A 22,403-nucleotide genomic window follows, 5' to 3' on the forward strand; every position below is an offset into this window, starting at 1 on the left:
AGATGAATGAATGGATGATAGATGAATGGATGGATGGATAGATGGATGGATGGATGGAGGGATGGATGGATGGACGGATGGATGGATTGATGGATGGATGGATGGACAGATGGATGAATGGAGGGATAGATGAATGGATGGATGGATAGATGAATGGATGGATGGATAGATGGATGGATGGATGGATGGATGGATAGATAGATGAATCTATGGATGGATAGATGGATGATGGATGGACAGATGGATGGATAAATGGATGAATGGAGGGATAGATGAATGGATGGATGGATAGATGAATGGATGGATGGATGGATGGATGGCTAGATAGATGAATGGATGGATGGATGGATGGATGGATAGATGGATGATGGATGGACGGATGGATGGATAAATGGATGAATGGAGGGATAGATGAATGGATGGATGGATAGATGAATGGATGGATGGATGGATGGATGGCTAGATAGATGAATGGATGGATGGATAGCTTGTTGGATAGATTCTCTTGGTTTCTCTGATGAGCTCTTCTGGGTCCAGAACATAAATTTTTCAGTAAAATAATATTCCACAGTAGTGAGGATCTACAAACCGGCAATATCTTTAGAAAGCAGAACCACTGAACAGAGCTGAGCAAAATAAAACTTTATCATTCATTGATCCGTGTCCAGAAAGATTTTTATCTTCTTTTGGGTGATCACGGGACATCTGGGCATTAAGTTGGAATACAGCAGGCACACATTTGGGGGAATAATCAATGCCTCGAACATGTTTTAGTGAAGGAGGCGGAAACTAGTGATCCCAAAGGAAACCAGATGGAGAGTCACTGGGAGAACATGCAGTTGCCCACAAAGACAGTAACCTGGGGTCAGGATTAAATCAAGGACCCTGGAGCTGTGAGGGAGCAGTGCTTCCTGCTGCACCACCAGGCTGCTCAGTAAAACAATACTGAATAAATAAATAAATAAATAGTAATAAATAAATTTATTACTAAAATATACAATGATATGAAGCATAAATTCTCTATTTTTTTCAGACATTTTGCATTTAATTATGTTTTCAGTGGAAATTCATCTGTGGAAATCCGATCTGTAATGATGAAGTTTGTTGTATTGCCCAGACTCCAGTATTTGGGTCAAAAACAACCCAAGACTCATAAAAATTAAGGAGGCATCTTCTATTTAAAAGTGCTAATATATTCCCATGCTTAATTATTTCTTAATATTGGCATTCCTAATTAAGCACCATAATTGGAAATCCAGTACCAGCAGTTACCATTACAGCTGTGTATGATTAATTCATACAAAAATTATTAATGAACACGGTCTATTTTAATTGCTATGTAACCACATTTATAATTGCTCACACCTCCTCCCCTGAAGTGACACGATAACAAATAGAAGTGTCATCTCAGTGTTTTAGCAGCTCATGTCCTTCCATCAAAGGAAACCTCATTGAACCTCAAAGCCAATCTCGTTGCAACCGTGTTCAACACAAGAGAAATTAAGCCGGCATTTCATTTTCGATCTTAATTAATGCATCTGTTATCAAGGTTATCTTTTACTGCGACTGTCATAAAGAAACTTCAGGAAAAAAAAAAAAAGCATGGGGAGCAGGAAACACATAAACAGCAGGTCACATTGTATTTTGCTTATCGAGCATTAAGGGGAAAGTAATTAAAGTATAAAACTTGCTGAAAACTCTTCCCAAATGTAATTATTACAAGTCAAGTCAAGTCAAGAGCTTTTATTGTCATTTCAACCATATATAGCTGTTGCAGGACACAGTGAAATGAGACAACGTTTCTCCAGGATCATGGTGCTACATAAAACAAAGACAGAGCTAAGGACATGTCAGTAGTCCTAGCCACATAAAGTGCAACTGTGCAACCTGGTGCAAACAGTGCAGGATAAGACAAACAAGACATACAAGACAGTGCAGGACAAAAGACAGTGCAGACACAAAATAATGTTTCTGCTGTTGGTCGGATTATCTAACGTTTCTCAGTTTTCTCACGCTGGCCAAACCTTCGCTCCGTCTGGATTGTAATGGGTGCTGAAGTTTTATATACTTTAAGGTCTTTTATCTTTTTAAAGAACCACAACATCTTTTGAAAGTTGTATGAGTTCACAGAGGTTGTCTGAAGGAGACTATAATTAATGCTTTCAGGGAGTGTAGAAAACTCCCCGAGTGCACTCCAACCTCTGCTACCGTTAAAGTAAACTAAGTGCAACTCAACCCGAGACTAAACCTGACACCCAGCGTCAACTATAATAAGAAGGTCTCAGATTTTACCTCTGTGTTTCAACACAGCGTGCATCTATCAGGCTCTGCAAAAAATATGCTTGACTTTCTCTGAAAATCTAACAGGCATCTAAACTAATAACAACAGGTCTGGTTCTGCATGATAAGAGCAATCACTGGATAGAATAAAATACAAGAATGGATTCAGCAGAAAGAAAACAAAAGCGTAAGTCACATCTCTATCAAATAAAGGCAATGATGTAAATCTTACACAAGAGTCTTATAAACCTCAAATGTGAAATTTACACCGTTTTAAGACATAATGTATGTCTCACATTTGGATTAGATTCATCTGTACACATTCTGAGCCGCGTATCCTACACAGTGCTAAAGGGAGCCGGGAGATTATCCCAGGGGGCATGGGGCACAAGACATGGGACATCCTGAATGGGGTGGAAAGCCATCACAAGCCACAATAATACACACACACACACACACACACACACAACCATTTTTTTCTTAGGTGTTATTTTTCCCACAGATCATTCATTTCCACATAATTTTTACTTAATTTAAATTTTTCTCATAATTCTTAGATTCTAATTTGTTATTTTCTTTATGATTCATTTATTCTATATATTTTTTCCACACTTCATGTGTGATTTTAACAATGATTTGAATATTTTCAGATGACATTCATTTTCATTTCTGTAATTCTGTAATTCTTAATGATGTCCAAACATCTCTGCACTGTTATAGCCTTTATATTTATTCACTGTACGCCTTTATATGTATTCACTGTACTCCTGTATGTCCACACATCTCTGCACTGTTATAGCCTTTATATTTATTTACTGTATATGCTTTCATATATACCACTTGCTATAAATATGCTAGATCTATCTATCTATCTATCTATCTATCTATCTATCTATCTATCTATCTATCTATCTATCTATCTATCTATCTATCTTATTGTTTTTTTTTTTTCTAATGGCTTGTTTATTTTCACCTCTGATTGATCTAATAATTTGTTGATTTATATGTTTTTATTTCCCAATGATTCACTTACTTTCACATGAGATTGATCCAATAATTCAGTTATTTTTCCACATGATTTTGTTTTATCCCACACGATTTCTTTCACTGATTTATTTTTCACATGTGAATTTTTACGAATGATTCAGTTATTTACATTATTATTATTATTATTATTATTATTATTATTATTATTATTATTATTATTATTAGTAGTAGTAGTAGTAGTAGTAGTAGTAGTAGTAGTAGTAGTAGCAGTAGTATTATTTATTTTTTATAACTTAGTTATATTTTCACACTTACATAGTTTATGAAAATTATTCATTTATGATCAAATGCCATTTTCACCAATCACTCCTTATGTGACTTTAATCTGATTTCTTTATTTTCACTTGCAAATTTTCACGTGATCACTCACTTTTCAAACGTTATTACAGTATGTGTATTTGAGTACGCATGCAATTTCAGGGAATAATGCAACTTTATGTTTTTTTTTTCACATGATCACAATGCTTACATATACTGTACAATCCCATGTGAAACAGATGTTAATTTTCTGACCTAATCACAGCAGAGGAACTGTATTTACAGAAATCCTTGTGTGCTATTTCCATTCGTCTCTCTCTCTCTCTCTTTTAACACGATATGTGAAAGCGTGTTACCATTCTGTTAACTGGATTTTCTAACATTGCGTAAATCATCTGCTGTAGAAAAATTTCACACGTCTTATGAAACTTTGGTCAGATTTGAAATGCACACAGTGCTTTTTCTTCTAGCACTGGTTAAAAAAATAAAAAATAAAAGCAGGTGAAAACATGCAGCAAGCAAGGAGAGAAAATGATGAGCTTTCAGCCTGGCCTCTTTTGCATGCAAATCATATCTGAATTTCTCATTAGCATAAATGCATGAGCAACTCTAAATGCTTTTAATTTCCAATCTCAGCGAGCGGAGGAGTAATTTGTCACTGTCAGGGCAAAAATCTAGAAGGGGGAGAGAACTGAAGGCAGCCAAGGACTCCACACCAAATTGGAATCATAGGCACATTTCTGATTTGTTAATTGACTGATGTGCAGTTCAAGCAAGCTGCCTTGAAGGTATAAATAATCACATGAATGTTCAAATCCAAAAAAAGGGTAAGCTTTACATGCATTATTACTCCAAGACACTATCTGCACAGCATTCTGCAAAATCAGACATTAAAAAAAATCCTCATCTGAAGCATCATTGTCTCAAAGCACCTTTACAGAAGCATAGAAACAGAAAATTTTTTTTTAATTATTAACGATTATCTCTAACATTTATCCCCAATGAACAAGCCTGACGCAACGGTGGCAAAGAAAATCTCCCTGAGATGATATGAAAAAGAAACCTTGAGAGGAACCAGACACAGAAGAGAACCTCATCCTCATTTGAATGACACTAAATAATGTAAATGTAAATAATGTCCTTTCTACAACAGTTTATAATTGTATTAACCACAGACCCAACACTAATTCCTTCCTGTCCATAAGTTTTGGGCAAAAACACTTATTTGATTACTTACTAGCGCAATTTATTTTAAACCTTTATTTTAAATATTTAAAGCATTTTATTGTGTTTTTAAGTTTAAGTTGATGCTAAAATTGTAGTTATAAGCTTTTATTACATCTAAGGTTACAAAACGTAGAAGTAATAAGTAAAAACGTTTTGAGTACAAAACTATCAAAGCAGACTTGTGACACCAGACACATCTTAACCGACAGACAATTTTGTATAAATTCAATTTTGCCAGAATTTGTCATTTCAGATTTCGAATTACCTCCAAATAAGGCATGATTTAAAAAATGCAGAAGTCTGAACATACATGAAGTAGTATATGCAGTTGCCCTGAGCTTCCTTTCAGATGATGAAGTCTTCTTTAAGTTCTTCTTATACCGCAAATGTCAGCAACACCAGCAGCTCACACGTGGGCACATGTAAAAACATTCAAAAAAAACAACACTAAACATGTAAAGTCAGTATCTGGTGTTATAACACTTTTTCTTTAAAAATACATCATTAGTCTCAGATACATTTTGTACACTTATAAAAGGAAAGTGACTAGCAAGTTTTTCAAAGAATTTTGCCACATTTCATTTGGGGTAAAGGGAAAATGTAGTCTATTATTTAATATGTTACCTTCTTTACTGACAAACAAACAATTGGAAAGTTGGAATGTGTATTTTTTTTTTATTACTTAACAATTAACATATAACATACTCAACTCATTCAATTTTATTTATACAGCACAGTTAAAAACAACAGTGTTAAGCATCACAATTAAGAAATGAAAAAATAGCACAATGACAAATACTACAGTATCAACACAAATAAACACCCTAACAGCATATAAACTGCACCAAAACTGCAAATACAAAGTGAAATCAATATCAGAACAAATATCTCCAGTATTCAATGTTCCCACAATTCAAGTGCCAAAGTATAGTAGGTTGATTTCAACCGAGATTTAAACATCTCTACTGGTTGGGCCAAGCGGATATAAAAAGGGGGAAATTATTTCATAGCTTAAATATATAGAAAGTCCGATCTCTATTTGACAGAGATGCAGCCAGAAAAAAGTTTTTAGGCCTCAAAGTCCTAAAATATAATGTGGATTTTTATAATGATATATAATAACATATTAATAACAAGATCTTAAAATAAAGAGAAAAAACTGAAGCTAAGAGAAAATCAGTGTTTAAAAACTTAAGAATTTTGACAGTACTGTATCTTATTTATTTTAGACTCAATCTGAGCAGCAGTTAGTGTCTCATAAACACCTTCATTTTATCACAATTTTTTAATTAAGAAATTAAAAAAATCCTTAAAGGGATGCCTAACAAACATAAACCTGTATTTCTATGCACATCTATATTTGTTGCAATGCCATGTACAGAGATTTAACAGGCAAATAGAAAACATATTTTATGCAATAATCACAAAAATTATTAAATTATATTATTCTTTATATTATGCTAAACAAACAAACATACAACATTTTAAGCTTGAGACACACTGTGGTTAAACTCTGCAATTCTGGCACGACCCAGACAAAGAGCTTAAGTGTAGAACAACACTGCCTTCAAGTGGCTTATATGTCCATTACATATCCAGAAACTTTTAAACCTGCATGTGACTTATGGGAGAAACACAAACACAATGACAAGACACATTATACATTATACATTAAATGCTGCAAAGGTTTTCATATATAAAGGTGTCTCCCTTCACGCATGATGAAATCTTAAATAGATAAAATATCTGGTGTTATGCATGTAATTGGATTTCCTATAATGATATTTGTGCTCTATCTTTTACTGTCCTTCTTTTGATAAAAACATTTGTTTACAGCATTTGGCAGAAACCCTTATCCAGAGTGACACTTTATACAACTGAGCAATTCAGAGTTGAGGGCCTTGCTCAGGGGCCCAGCAATGGAAGCTTGTGGAACCTGAGATTCAAGTTCACAACCTTTTAATTGGTAGTCCAACACCTTAGCTGCTAGGCTACCACACCCCCATTCTTAAAGGATATCTGAAAGAAATATGTATTATAAACTAAACATGGAAAGGTTTGGAAGACATTTTGGTAAAAAAGTGTTTATTTCCTGTATGTATGGAAACCTTTAGGACACCCTGGATATTTGTGGAGTGTTTGTGACTATTGGTGTAGATTGTAACATGGAGTAGAGTGACACTAATGTAGATCATGGTTAGGTTTGAGTGAATAAAGAGGTGAGTGGTTTGGTGGTGCAGTGACAGTGCAGCCTCTTAGCTTTAAGGTCCCTGAGAGTTCCCTATTCTCTGTTTTTACTATCTGTGTCACGTTTTGCATGCTTTCTTCAAAGATCTTCAGTTCCCTTTTGAGGGAACTTGATGCTGCGTCAGGGCTGACGCTATGGGAATGCTTCTTTGAGGAAGTGATGTCTGAAGCTCTGTGTGCACACACGCCAATTAGGTGGCTCGGGCTGGACACGTGATGAAGTGATTACGTGCCAGCGAGTCCATATAAGGGCATCTAATTCACATTACTCCAGCTTTTTTGTCTTCCCGGAAGCACTATGTGTATGTTGATGTCTAAGACTAAGATATTGTATAAGACTATGGCAAAAGAAGATATATAAAGACTAGGGTCTTTTTTTCCTTATCATGGAATGAGCAATCGGCTCTTGAGGGATCTGATCGCGTGCATTATGAGCGATTGCTTTTTGCAATCTCCGCTCTCACTTGCTGCATTCCAGGTTGGAGTTAGGCATCTGTCAAGGCAACGCATCAGCTTCAGTCATGGCGGTTAGTGGTTAAGTTAGTGGTAAAGGAACGAGAGACAGGTGAGCCCTTTTTCTCGTCCTCTCCGCTAACTCTGATATCTTCGCTTCGACTCTTGGAGCTCACTTTGCAATTGCTCCTGACTTAAACGAAGAACTATTATCGCACATTGTCGTTAAGCTCAATCCATGCTTAGTTGGCTGTACTCCAATGAGCAAATGCTTTTCAAAATCTCCGCTCTTGCTGGCTGCTTTGGGCCCATGGGGTCAGCCTCTGAGAAGCTTCTGAACCTGAAGATGGCTCTGCTCCTAGCCTTGGACTCTTTCAAAAGAGTGGGAGATTTGCAGGCATCACCTGCCTAGAATTTGCTCCTAGCATGTCCAAGGCTATCCTGCACCCCAGGGTGGGATATGTCCCTAAGCGCCAGGGATGGCGGGTTTTCCAGTCATCCAGCAGGCATAATGTCCTCCACCCCATGAGTCAGCAGAACAGGAGAGGCTGCATCTGCTTTGCCCAGTAAGGGCCTTGAGGACTTATGTCCACCGATCAAGCTCGTGGTGTAACTCCTCCTCCCTGTTTGTCTGTTTTGGCAGCTGGGACGGGGTAATCCAGTTTATAAACAACACTTGGCACACTGCGTAGTAGAGGCCACTACTCAGACCTATGAGGCGCCTCACCTCTTGGCATCAGTGCTCACTCCACTAGGGGTATTGCTTTGTCCAGTGCTAGCCAAGGGTGTTCCCCTTGAAGATTGTGGCAGGTTGGTCCTCTCAGCACACCTTTATCAGGTTCTATAACCTGGACTTGGACCCCAGTCCAGGGTCCCGGGTCCTGCGGGACTATTGATGTTCTGTTTCCAGTCTCGAAGGGGAACTACTGTACAGTATACCAGGTTACTGTGTTGGCCATGCCCCGGGAATCCACTTGCGCTTCCTTCAGACAAATAGAAGCTAGAGTAATGTGACATAGATGCCCTTATATAGACTCCTATATGCTTCCTCAAATAAGGGTTCCCTTAGCTTCAGCCCTGATGCAGCATCTCGTTCCCTTCTCAGGTCACAGGTATCTTCCCCATAAAAGGGCAATATCCTGAACTGGCTTTTTTTAATCAGTGCAAAGTAAGAACACATTACTGTAATTCAATTCACTAAGGATTTGGATAAAGCACATTCATGAATAGATATGTAGCCTTACTGCTGAAGTTAACCTAAATTATTACAGTTACAGAGCTGAGGTAGAGCCGTAATTAAATGCTACTTTGTCAATCAGGAACAACTAAACAATCCAAAAGAGTGCAGTATAACAAACTAAATGTCCAATCTATCAGCCTGAACTGAAAATGTTACTAAATTATTACTTGTATAGTTGTAAAGTTGCAAACTTGTAAAGTTTGAAATACAACACAACAGTTTATGCATTTATAAGGGAAGAATCAGTGTTTTACTCCAAACTTTACAAGTTTTATCACTTTACAAATGTTCAGTCAGTATTAATCGGCACTTTTTTGGTCTTTTTGAATTAATCACATGAGATCTTTGTAGGTACAAACAAACTCAAATCACAAAGTTTCAGTACATAGGATATCTTGTTAGATCGCAACCTTAGCTGGAGCCTGAATTAAGTAATATAGATACTTTGACAGGAAATGGATACACTAACTGTACATTAACCATAAAATCCTTAACACCTAATAAGAGTACAGAATAATTCTGTGCAACATTTACACATTGCTTTATGTCTCATTCCCATACAAAAAAACACTCTCATATAAACTGTTTTTAACCACGTCTTAGAGGCTTATCAGTTTCCGCACACCTGCATTTAGACAAATTTACTGCAAAAGAAAAACTAATTTCCATGAAGTTTTTAAACCTATTAGTGTTTTGTGCATTAGGCTAAACTGTCAAGTGTCTGGTAAATGTATTGCCATCTTTTGTGTTATTTACTCAAAAGAGTTAATTGCATTTTACATGCTGGCTTCTATAATATGAATCCTGTTTACTCAGAATGAATACTGCTGTTAACGCTCTGTGCTCACAAAGATATGTTTCATGGTCAATTTCTGTAATGACCACTTGTCCAAATCATTATAGTCCTCACTTTAACCATTAGTAATACACAGCAATATTACACAGTAATACACAGAAACAGTTAAACGTTTTACTGCGTATCATGCAGTCAGATGGAGAATGGGGACGAGAGAGTGAGTGAGAGAGAGAGAGAGAGAGAGAGAGAGAGAGAGACCCTTTATTTAAAACGGTAAGGTAACAATTAAATGCCTCAGACAGGAAGGAAAAAAGAAGTGACACACAAGAACGTTGTTTTTAATTAAAGCACATCTGCATGCACAGCACTGAGTCAACATGGTTAGAGATCTCATCATATATCCTGCCACAGTACTGTCTCTCGCAGCTAATAGCACATGCAAGAAGCAGTATTTTGAGCTCAAACGTGCAGGGACATTTTGCTTACATTTTTTAAGCAGTGCAGTTTGTTTTTGCACCGGTTGCAGATCTGCAATTAAATAAAAAATAATATTTTCGTGCTGGAGTAAATAATAATATTACTTTGGTTCGCTACTGCATTCAAATACAAATTAAAATCATACTGGTCACATACATGACTATTCACAGTATGACATGTACTGAAATGATGTATTCACCTGTTTGTGTCATAAACTAGAATAAAAATAGAGTTACAATAATGAATTCTATGAATTTACCTGTACAGGTGGCAAATATAAATATAAAACCTTGTATATGGATATAAATGGTGCATGTAGAATGTGTTATGTTGCTTTACATGTTAAGTTTGTACATGTCAATATTGCTCTTTAGATTCTTTGGTCTTCAATTCAGACCAGAGATTTTTATTAGGGGTTCAAATCCAGAGACAGAGATACTTATTGAGTATCTTATCTGAATTGAAGACCAAAGAATCTAAAGAGCAATATTCACATGTACAAACTTAACATGTAAAGCAACATAACACATTCAACATGCGCTATTTATAAAAAATATTTTAAAAAATATATATTAAAAAAATTATAAAAAAAAAAAAATAATAACTCAAAAAAACCATTTATTTCCTGCTTTGTACATATATTTGGTTCATCATCTTGTTGAAAATAAGATCTATGTCCAAGGTGAAAACCTTCTGGCAGAGGCAACCAGATTTTGGGCTGATAGACTTATTTTACCTCATTTTACCTTACAAAAAGTCCACAAAACAGCTCTAAAGCATCAATAAAACACATTTTCCCCCATTAATAGACACGATAAAAAGTTTTTGTTTAAAAAAAAGTGTTAAGAATTAGCAAAGTTATATATTTCTCAATATATAAATTATCAAATATCTGTGCAAATACATTTTCCAACAACCTAAAAATGTATCTGCCCATGTGCTTTTCAAGTGCTGTTGCTTGAGGAATTCAAATGCAAATTGTATGAATATGTGGGTGGAGTTATGATGTGACATGTGAATAGCTTTACACACTATTAGTTCAGTCTGTATCCTAAGTCAAGAGTCACTATGATCCGAGTTCTAGTCATTTTTCAGTCACTCTACTGGATTCAAGGTAACTAAAATACTTTAAAAAGCACCTGCAAGATAATCGGTGTAATAATATAACTGCGGTATATGTTTATAAACCAAAATAAGAAAATGAGCAATTTATTTTTGTCTACAGGAGTCTCAGGGGCGAATGATGTCTCTCAGCCCAGCATACTCTGGGTTACAATGGGTCAATCAGCCACAATAAACTGCACACACACTAAGGGTTCATCTTACAGTCGGATGTACTGGTTCCGTCAGCATCATGGACAGAGCATGGAGCTCATTGTGTACTCTCCAACATACGGCACTCCAGATTTCGGAAACTTCAGCCAAAGTAAATTCTCAGTCATTAAAACCGTCACTGAGAGCGGCTCATTTATTGTAAAAGATGTGGATCATAATGACAGAGGTGTGTATTTCTGTGCTGTGAGTGAACACAGTGTTATAACCAAAAGGCAGAGCTGTACAAAAACACACTGTGGGACTCAGTCAAGAGGAAAAGTAAATGAACAAAGGGGGCAGTATGACACAAGAAATGTTCATAGCTCTGTGTTATTAAACGCTTACAAAATTGATGATAATATTGTCATGAGCATGAAGACAGATTTAGATCAATTAATATCTGAAAAACTGTGATGGGGTCAGTAATAGTCTCTCTCTCTCTCTCTCTCTCTCTCTCTCTCTCTCTCTCTCTCTCTCAGCTGTCCTTGGCTGTAAAAAGAGGGTTCAGATCTTGGCTGCATTAGAGGGAGCCCACTGTTTACAGTATATGTGACAGATCAACATATCACTAGTACTCCACAGAATGAAAGAAAAAGAGGAGTGATACATTGTGTTGTCTCTTAGCTTAATGCACACTCACACACACTCACACACACACACACACACACACACACACACACACACACACACACACACACACACAAACAGAACACAAAAAGCCAACATGATCAATGTACTCATCATCATATTTTCTGCCACAGTTTGTGTCTTGCGGGTAAATATACAGTATCACAAGTGTAACTGTTTATAAAATCTGGAAACTACCAGTGTAGTGCCTGATTGTTCTGTCATCCAGAATCCCCCTGATCTCAAAAAATATCAAGATGAGTTTGCTGAGATCAAATGTCTACACACTGAAAATAACTATAAGCGCATTCTGCGGTAATAACGCGGACAGGACACAGGATTCAAATACATGGAGTACATTTATACTTTTTCTTTAAAGGCAGAGGCAGAATTTGAACCGAAGATCAAACTGAGTGGTGATGAGAGAAACAACAGTTCTTTAAACATTAACAGTGTTTCAGTGAACGACAGTGCTGTGTATTTCTGTGTAGCTTATTTCACAGTGCTGTAGATCAGCTCACTTTACAAAAGCCTTTATCTGATCCACGTTACAAACAAACCACAACACCTGCAGCTGTGGCTGGATTTGATTTAATGCCAATAAGCAACAAATAGATGCTTAGTTTTGAAGTCAATATTATTATTTGAATTTCATACAGTAATCACACAGGAGCTTTTATATCTCATAATAACAAATGTAAAGTAATAGGTTCTTACATAATGTATACAGTAATACATAATGGTGTAATGGTGGATGGTGTATTTTTAGACCGTCTCTGTGGGTGGAGTTATGATGTCACATTCTTACATCACTGACAGGAATCTGAATAATCTTACAGTCTTAGTTCAGTCTGTAGTCTCATTATCAAGAGTCACTATGATCAGAGTTCTAGTCATTTTTCAGTCATTTTACTGGATTCAAGGTAACTAAAAACTACAAAGCACCTGAATGATTATTGGTGTAATAATATAACTGCTGTATATGCCTATAAACCAAAATAAAACAATAACTTTATATTTGTCTTCAGGAGTCTCAGGGGCGAATGATGTCTCTCAGCCCAGCACACTCTGGGTTACAATGGGTCAATCAGCCACAATAAACTGCTCACACAGCAAGAGTGCATCGTACGATCGGATGTACTGGTTTCGTCAGCTTCATGGACAGAGCATGGAGCTCGTTGTGTACTCTCCCACATACGGCACTCCAGATTTCGGAAACTTCAGCCAAAGTAAATTCTCAGTCAATAAAACCACCAGTGAGCGCGGCTCATTTACAGTGAAAGATGTGGATTATAATGACAGAGGTGTGTATTTCTGTGCCGTGAGTGAACACAGTGTTATAACCACATGACAGAGCTGTACAAAAACACACTGTGTGTCAAGAAGTAATAGAGATGCTCCAAGGGGGCAGTATGACACAACAAATCAGTCTGTTAAGGAGTTAAGGACTTTGATTTCTGTTTTCTGAATGTAGAGCAATGCAGGATCATTGACATTGACATAGACCATGACTTCTTTGTGTTAGCGCTTTCCCAAGCACTGCACATTATTTCTGTTTTAAATTTTTTTTATCAGCTAATGGCAATAATAACAACTTCTGATATTAAAATGATAGCATTTCTGAAATCAAATTTACCTGTACATCATGCAGTCAAAACAACAATGGTTCATAATATGAGGTCCAGAAATCCTCATGAGTCCCAGAACAACATGAAGAACTGTCGGAATATGAGGTGAAACAGAGCTGGAGCTAAAGATTAATAATGAACAGCATCAAAAGACTAAAACTGTAAGTAGAAACAAAACAGGAAAAACATCAGGCTACGGACAAGACTATGGCGAACAAGGCTTCAATCAAACACAACATGAACAAAAGCAGGACAAGGTGCATACAGACACCAGAATAAAAACAGGGGTGTGGGTGACTGGGATATATGTGCTGGGGATGATGGGATTTGTAGTCAGGTGATGATACAGCATAACCATGACAAGCACATCCCAAGAGTCTGTGATTTTTTTGTTTCAGTTTTAGAAATCACCAGCATATCAGTGTTATTACCTCTTATATTTAATAGTCTATTTGACTTTATTTTCATAGGTTTATTTAAAAAAAACCTTAATCTGATGCACATTTCCCCTAAACCAGAGCACCTGCAGCTTAATTTTAATTAATTCCTGTAAGCAAGGCACTTTTTAGTCAATGTTATTTTTCACTTATTTCCAGTAATCTTATTAGGAGACTGATATTGCTGATAATATATATATACATTATTATATATATATATATATATATATATATTGGGAATTCACTAAAAGGTGGAATTGGCAGAGTTGGCACAAGCTGTGACTTCATATTTAATTGTTTCTTGTAAACAGTGTAATGATTTAAACTTCAATCATAGAGGTTTTGTTTAAATCTGTCAAACTGTCCGAGGCATAAATTAACACCTATTTTTGATTAAAAAAAAATTCATCAAACAATTTGAAACATCATTGTGAAAGATTTATTATGCATGAACATGAAATGCCCAACACCTTATCTTCATCCTCTTTCTGCTTTTCCCATTAGGGGTCCCCACTGCGAATCATCTGCTTCCACCTAACTCTATCTCTATCTTGCACCAATTAACTTCATGTCCTCATTTAACACATCCATATATCTCCCCTTTGGCCTCCCTCTTGACCTCTTACCTGGTAGCTCCATCTCCAACATGGAGATGGTGAACTACCAGCTCAAAGGGATGCAAGCTTCAATGACAGGTCCACTAAGCTGCCACTGCTGGGCCCTTGAGCAAGGCCCTCAATGCTCAGCTGTATAAAATATAAGATAAAATGTAATTCACTCTGGATAAGGACATCTGCCAATGCTACAAATTTATTTAGCTGGTCATTTGAATTGAAACATTTTAATTTAAACCTAATAATTAATATAAGCTTCTAATAGCAATGTTAAATACTATACATTTTCTGTTGTTTTTTATGTAGTTTTATAAAAAGTCCTTTATTAAATATTACGAATGAAGTTCAAATAAATACATTATTGTTAATAAAGAACATCTGCATGACCACAATTTTAACAATATATCTGTCAAAAAATAAAACCAGACACTACATTGTTGTATAAAACCTCTCTTAGACTAACAATGTTAAATGTTAAATGTTCAGGTGTTTTGACTTTAATGCATGATATGCAAAGAATAACCATGATGTACTTTTAGACCATCTTTTTGGGTGGAGTTATGATGTCACATTCTTACATCACTGACAGGAATCTGAATAATCTTACAGTCTTAGTTCAGTCTGTAGTCTCAATATCAAGAGTCACTATGATCAGAGTTCTAGTCATTTTTCAGTCACTCTACTGGATTCAAGGTAACTAAAAACTACAAAGCACCTGAATGATTATCGGTGTAATAATATAACTGCTGTATATGCCTATAAACCAAAATAAGACAATAAACACTTTATATTTGTCTTCAGGAGTCTCAGGGGCAAATGATGTCTCTCAGCCCAGCACACTCTGGGTTACAATGGGACAATCAGCCACAATAAACTGCACACACACTAAGGGTTTAGATTACAGTCTGATGTACTGGTTCCGTCAGCATTATGGACAGAGCATGGAGCTCATTGTGTACTCTCCAACACACGGCACTCCGGATTTCGGAAACTTCAGCCAAAGTAAATTCTCAGTCATTAAAACCGTCACTGAGAGCGGCTCATTTACAGTGAACGATGTGGATTATAATGACAGAGGTGTGTATTTCTGTGCCGTGAGTCAACACTGTGTTATAACCAAAAGGCAGAGCTGTACAAAAACACACTGTGGGACTCAGTCAAGAGGAAAAGTAAATGAACAAAGGGGGCAGTATGACACAAGAAATCCTCACTCAAGATCTGTTTCTTATGAGCTTTATTACACTATGAGGAATGATCATATTTTTATGAACACATTTAACTAACAAACATTAATTATTAGAGTATAACAGTAGGGACAATATTATTCTCTTCAATATACAGTATACATACGTTGGACAGTACATGGTGAATGTAGTAGAAGTAGTAGTAGTGAATTCTTATAAAATCGCTAATAATATTGTCATGAGTATGCATCTCGTGATGCGATTTCTCTTCTGTAGATTGGTAATTCATCAAAAGGTGGCAATGTTGTGTCTTAACCTTCTCTAACCTCTGATATCTTATTTGATTGTTTTCTGTAGACAGTGTAATGATATAAACTTCAATCTTAGTGTTGTGTTACTGCTTCTGTCAAACAGATCTAGACATGAATAGCCTCATGCGAATGATTTCTCTCGTCACCATCATCCATTCTTTAATCTGGTCAGCAGGTAAATCTGTTCAACCTCAAGATGAATGTGTTTTGAGAATGGTAGGTAGAATGGATGCTTGTAATGAGTCTGTCTGTGTTTTGCCCTGTTTCTGTCTGCTGTCTGCCGTGCTGTTAATTGTTTGCTCCGCCCACTCATTGGTTACCATGGACACTAATTGCACTCTATTTCCCCCCCAGGTGTATCGTGTTAGTCACTGATTGTCTCTGCTTGGTGATTGGTTCCTGCTTGCTATATCTACCCTGTTTGTTCACTTCCCTGGTGTTGGTCGTTGTTGTATGTTGATGTCGATGTTCCTGTTTCCTGTGTGCTCAGTGTTCTGCCCTGTTTTGCCTGCCCGTTTGTTTGCCTGTTTCTTGTTTTTGTCTATTAAAAGACTAAACTGCACTAGGATCCTCACTCACCTTTGTCTCGTCGCGACAATGATGAAGGAAATGAATGGTTATCTTCATGCTCACTGGATAAACCTTATCGATGCTATCCAACTTCAAAACCCTGCTCTCATATTCCCATACAAAGAAAAGTGAGATTAAGGCTACAAATACTAGAAAACGTAGAGCAGGGACAAAAAGACAAAGAGAAGAAAAAAGAAGAGAATAGAAAAAGGGGCAAAAGAAATAAAACAACTGTTGAATAAAATAAAGAATATAAAGGGCCAGAAATGAAGAAATCAATGGATGAAAAAGAATCAGACTCTGTATGTAATGAAATGAAGAATGAATCAAGATCAAGAATATTAAAGTGATTAAGTTTTCTTTATTTCTTTATATATTTTTCTTTCTTTGCTTTCAAAATATGTATGCAATAATATTGCTTGTGTGCTAAAAGATAAGATGTGCTGAGAATGCTATATGAAGGCTCTCTGGAAGAAAAAAGTCAACCCTCAATGCTCAAAGAGGATACCGCTGACAGTAATCCGTAAAGGGAAACCCCAACACTTGTGGGGGAGGGACTTAGTTAGTAAGATGATATTGCAAGCTTGTGCTGTTTGAAAGGAATGTATACCTTAAAGAATACAACTGGTCACTGATCACAGGGTTACAAGGTTTTGGGAAAAGGGAATGGAAAAGAATGTTGGTTTTAATGTCAATAAGGATACCGTATTGGTGAAAGGCTTGAAAATGTATAAAAGCTTGTCTTGAATTACATTGCGTGCGATTTCTAGTGTAAACAAGCTCAGTGCATGTTATACTCTGTGCGCATCATAGAACAAATGCAAGCTTACACTTGAAGAGTGTTTCTTGGTTTGCTTCTTGGTTTGGTTAATCTTTGCATTTTAATTACTTTTATTTATTCTAATACTTTTTGATTATTTGAAGGAGATTTTATTTGTAATTTTCTTTTATTTTACTATACATATATTACACACATCTATCTGTATTACACTAATTTTAATAAAAACAAGGCCTCCCATTGTGAGGAACCTGAAAAGACAAAAAGGTCTAAGTCTGCCTCCTTTATTTAAAGATTCAAACAATAGATTAGGTAGAAGAACTTGAAGAGGATCCTTTGTTAGAAGACCTAGGGACTTTGAAGGACACCTGCGTTCAAGGTAAGACAAACTCTGATAGTTGATCTTGTGTTTTCACACTAACCTGTGCAAACTAGGACACATTTCTTAGTGGGATTGTGGAAGGGTTTCCTACTCAATCTGAAAACATGTCACTAAGGGACACGTACGTCAGTATAAATTACTTCAAAAGTGAAACCGTGATTTATTGTGTTTTCTCACATAGTTTTCGCTGTCAGTAAAGACATTTTCCAAACTCTGCATGATCTGCTCAGGAAGCATGGGAAATCTGTGTAGGGAGATTCAGTGTTTTAACAAGACTTCAGGCTAAGATCGCATTCTGTGGTACAAACACACCTGAGACAGAGAGTACCAACTCATGGGATACAATTTTCTTACAAGATCTCAACTGGAGCCTGAATTGAACAACTTTATGACCTTGACAGGGAATGTAGACAGTAAAGGCATACTGATTACCGATGTCCTTGCACATTGGTTATAGCTGTATATCCTGGATTATTTGCTTAAAATTCCTTTTATCCTTTGTTTTCATGCAATTTGCATTTCTCAACCAATGTCAATAATAATAATCACTTCTAAACATTATTGTAACATTAAATTATTTAACCATTAGTATATCTGTGGTTAGATTTTAATGCACATCATATAGTCCATTAGGTTGTCAAAACTCTGGGGATCCTCAGACAATTTGTTTGAATTGAGTGAGTTCATATAAATCTCTAAAACAACAACAACAATAAAACCAATTTGACCTATTCTTGTAAAAAAACGCTAGTTATAACATATTTAGGTTCCATTCCAATAAGATTCATATAGAAAGTGATATTTTTAAGAATCCTGAAGATGCTAAAGATGTAATTTTATGTATGTGTATATAATAAATAGGACCCTGTTGAATAAACTGAATTAATGAATTCACAATAGAATTATAGGGTATAATTAATTATAATTATAATTATAGGGTATATAGGGTATTAATTATAGGGTATAATTAATTTCTACCTTTTTTCTTGCAGGCTGCACAAACTTTGCACTAGATGGAGCCTTCTGATTACAAATGGCAAGACAACACTATCACTGGAACACCAAAGGTGAGTGACACAACTGCTTCTCCTATATTAATGCAGAGCAAAGTCTCACGTCAAGCACAAAGAGCCAGCATGTGTACTGTTCTCATCATATTTTCAGCAATACTATTATGTCTTGCAGGTAAACATAATATTTTCTCTAAAAATCTAGAACTAAATATACCAAGATTCACTTTTCATTTGATATTCATTTTATAGCTTTCAATAATTATTTATTATTTCTATACTATATCATGCTTTCTTTTTTTTTTTCATAGGGTCTGCTGTTTGTTCTGTAATCCAGAATCCTCTTGATCTCATAAAGTACAAAGATGAGTTTGTTGAGATGAAATGTACAAACAATAAAGATAACTATGATCGCATTCTGTGGTACAAACACAGCCAGGAAACTGGATTTAAATACATGGGGTATCTGAATACCATTTTTCCAAAGCTAGAGGCAGAATTTGAAACGAAGATCAAACTGAGTGGTGATATAACTGCTTTAGAAAAATAACACAATTAACAGCAGATAAAATATAATATTTGTTAAAATAACAGTTTATTGCTTATTTACAGGAGTTTCAGGGGTGAATGATGTCTCTCAGCCAAACATAATCTCAGTTAAAATGGGCCACAGCCACAGAAAACTGCTCACACACCAAGGGTTCAACTTATTATCTGATGTACTGGTTCCATCAGTATCATGGAAAAAGTATGGAGCTTTTAGTGCTCACTAATGCCTTTGGAAATTTTGACGCAAGCAGATTATCAGCCATTCAATTGCTGGGAACATCTCCCAGCAATTGTATTTAATATTTATTTAATTTTGTATTTGTATTTGTATTTAATACACAAAATGTGTATTAAATGCAAATAGAAACCTGTCAGCTAAATGCAGCTTTGTGTGGTTCACAAAGTAAACCACACAAAGCTGCATTTAGCTGACAGGTTTCTATTTGCATTTAATACACATTTTATATTTTATATCATTGCCCATGACATCACAGTGTCAAGATCATGTAATCAATATGTTACAAATTATTAACAAATTTAAACATACTGCCTTAGCCTTATGAATACAATCTTCATGATATATGATAGCAATTTGGAAAAAAGATCATGCATGCATTTAAATCAGAGCAGATTGAAATGATATTGCAAATAGAAACACCCAAGTGGAACCAAAGATTTGTCAGAGATACAGGTTTTTTTTTTGTTTGTTTGTCTGTTTGTTTGTCAATTTTCTTACTCTACAACCCACTACAGACTTTCTATGTGAATGAAAATGAATTATAATTTTTTTTTTTTAGAACGCTTAAGATTTTTTTAAAAAAAAACTGATTGAGAGCAATGTTCCTCATAACTGAGTTTATGAAGATAAATCAGAGCATTGTTAAATCTCAAAAAAAAAAAAAAAAAAATGGGGAAAATAATTTTGCACATGATGCAATCAGCTAGAGGGAGACATTTCATTAGAAATGCCACACCAGCATAAATAGAAAAAAGATACCTAGAAATCTGTTTTTATCTTCATTCAGAATATCACACAAACACACACTCACGAATGCACGTGCATACAGACACACACACACATATATACACACACACACACACACACACACACACATGCACAGCACAGAAACCCAACATGGTTACTGCTCTCATTATCACCATACTATTGTATTTCACAGGTAAATCTATCCAGTGAATAATATTATACATAATCAAGAAGCTCTTGCTAGATTTCCCAGTTTTGTTTCCTTTTTCTTTCAATTTCTCTCGATTGCTCTGTTTTTCTCTCCACAGGTTCAGGTGTTTGTTCAGTCATCCAGAATACTCATGATCTTATAAAAAATCAGCATGAGTTTGCTGAGATCAAATGTGCACACAGTGTAAAAGACTATAATCGTATATTATGGTACAAACACAGCCATGGCACAGGATTCACATTCTTGGGATACCTTTTAACTGTTTCTTCAAAGCCAGAGGCAGAATTTGAAACGAAGATCAAACTGAGTGGTGATGGGAGAAACAACGGCACTTTGACCATTAACAGTGTTTCAGTGAACGACAGTGCTGTGTATTTCTGTGCAGCTTATTACACAGTGCTGTAGATCAGCTCACTTAATTACAAAAACCTTTATCTGATCCATGTTACAAACAAACCACAACACCTGGATTTGATTTAATGCGAATAAACAACATAAAGATGTGCAGCATTTAGGTGACTGGCTTCTATTTGCATTTAATACACTGTAATGTGTAACAACAACAGCATTCTCACATCATATGAGCAAAAGTTTGTATTAAGTAAAAAAAGGAAATATAGGACTTAATTAATTAGGCTTCTAAAACATGATTTTAATTAAAAAAAATTGTCCTATCCTGCCTTGATGCCCAATGATGCCTGAGATACAGTAGGCACAGGCTCCCCGTGACCCGAGGTAGTTTGGATAAGCGGTAGAAAATAAATGAATGAATGAATGAATTAATTAATGAATAATTGTCCTATATATCTTTAAATCAAAGCAGAATAATAAACAGACCAATGAACACCAAATAACCCTTATCACGGGTTTCTTATCTGTTTATTTTGTTATTTATCATAATTCATGCTAAGATTCTGAATGATGAATCTTTAGACTCCGTGGGTGGAGTTATGATGTCACATTCTTACATCACTGACTAGAATCTGAATAATTTTACAGTCTTAGTCCAGTCTGTAGTCTCATTATTGAGAGTCACTATGATCAGAGTTCTAGTCATTTTTCAGTCACTCTACTGGATTCAAGGTAAATAAAAATCTGGAGGAGAAACATCTCTGTAATAATAAGTCTGCTATACATGCCTATGAATCACAATAGGACAATTAACTACTTATACATATTTGTTAAAAGATTAATTTTAATTATTTTTTTTTTATGCACAGGAATTACAGGGGCGAATGATGTCCATCAGCCCAATACACTCTGGGTTAAAGTGGGCCAGTCAGCCACAATAAACTGCTCACACACCAAAGATGCAAGTCACAATCAGATGTACTGGTATCGTCAGTACCATGGAGAAAGCATGGAGCTCATAGTGTTCACTACCAGCTTTGGAACTCTAGACTTTGGAAACTTCAACAAGAGTAAATTTTCAGCTATTAAATCAGTTCCTGAGAGCGGCTCATTCACAGTGAACGATGTGAATTATAATGACAGCGCTGTGTATTTCTGTGCTGTGAGAGTACACAGTGTTTTAACCACAAGGCAGAGCTGTACAAAAACACTGTACGTCTAAGAAAAAGTACAGACACATAAAAGTGACTGAAAGCATATATGTCATTAGGATACCATTGTAATTAAAATGTAAGCTAGTGTAACATATTATAGCATACATTATTATGAAACCTATTATGATCATTACTGTTATAAAGGTTACAATACTGTATACATATGAGTTGTTATGATAACTCATGTGTTTATGTCTATCATAAGTTTAAAAT

The 22,403-nt window shown here is 35.8% G+C and overlaps 1 protein-coding gene and 3 gene segments (V, D, J or C); all 4 read left to right on the plus strand.

Moving 5' to 3' along the window:
• Nucleotides 1-11,012: 11,012 nt before the first annotated feature.
• On the plus strand, nt 11,013-11,753 carry LOC132852499 (T cell receptor beta variable 24-1-like). The segment is given in 2 exon segments: nt 11,013-11,139; nt 11,251-11,753. Coding segments are annotated over 2 exon segments (549 nt in total).
• A 1,068-nt stretch (nt 11,754-12,821) lies between these two features.
• LOC132852500 (T cell receptor beta variable 24-1-like) lies at nt 12,822-13,317 on the plus strand. The segment is given in 2 exon segments: nt 12,822-12,889; nt 12,995-13,317. Coding segments are annotated over 2 exon segments (369 nt in total).
• A 1,948-nt stretch (nt 13,318-15,265) lies between these two features.
• On the plus strand, nt 15,266-21,030 carry LOC132852502 (junctional adhesion molecule-like). Its single transcript, XM_060879741.1, has 3 exons — nt 15,266-15,338; nt 15,447-15,776; nt 20,723-21,030. Exons 1-3 carry the CDS (start codon nt 15,293-15,295, stop codon nt 21,028-21,030), a joined length of 684 nt encoding a protein of 227 aa, XP_060735724.1. The 5' UTR covers nt 15,266-15,292.
• Nucleotides 21,031-21,646: 616 nt separating this feature from the next.
• Nucleotides 21,647-22,198, plus strand: LOC132852503 (T cell receptor beta variable 6-1-like). The segment is given in 2 exon segments: nt 21,647-21,708; nt 21,846-22,198. Coding segments are annotated over 2 exon segments (399 nt in total).
• Nucleotides 22,199-22,403: the final 205 nt, after the last annotated feature.

Source organism: Tachysurus vachellii, chromosome 10 (genome assembly GCF_030014155.1).
Source record: "Tachysurus vachellii isolate PV-2020 chromosome 10, HZAU_Pvac_v1, whole genome shotgun sequence".
NCBI classification, from domain to species: Eukaryota; Metazoa; Chordata; class Actinopteri; order Siluriformes; family Bagridae; genus Tachysurus; species Tachysurus vachellii.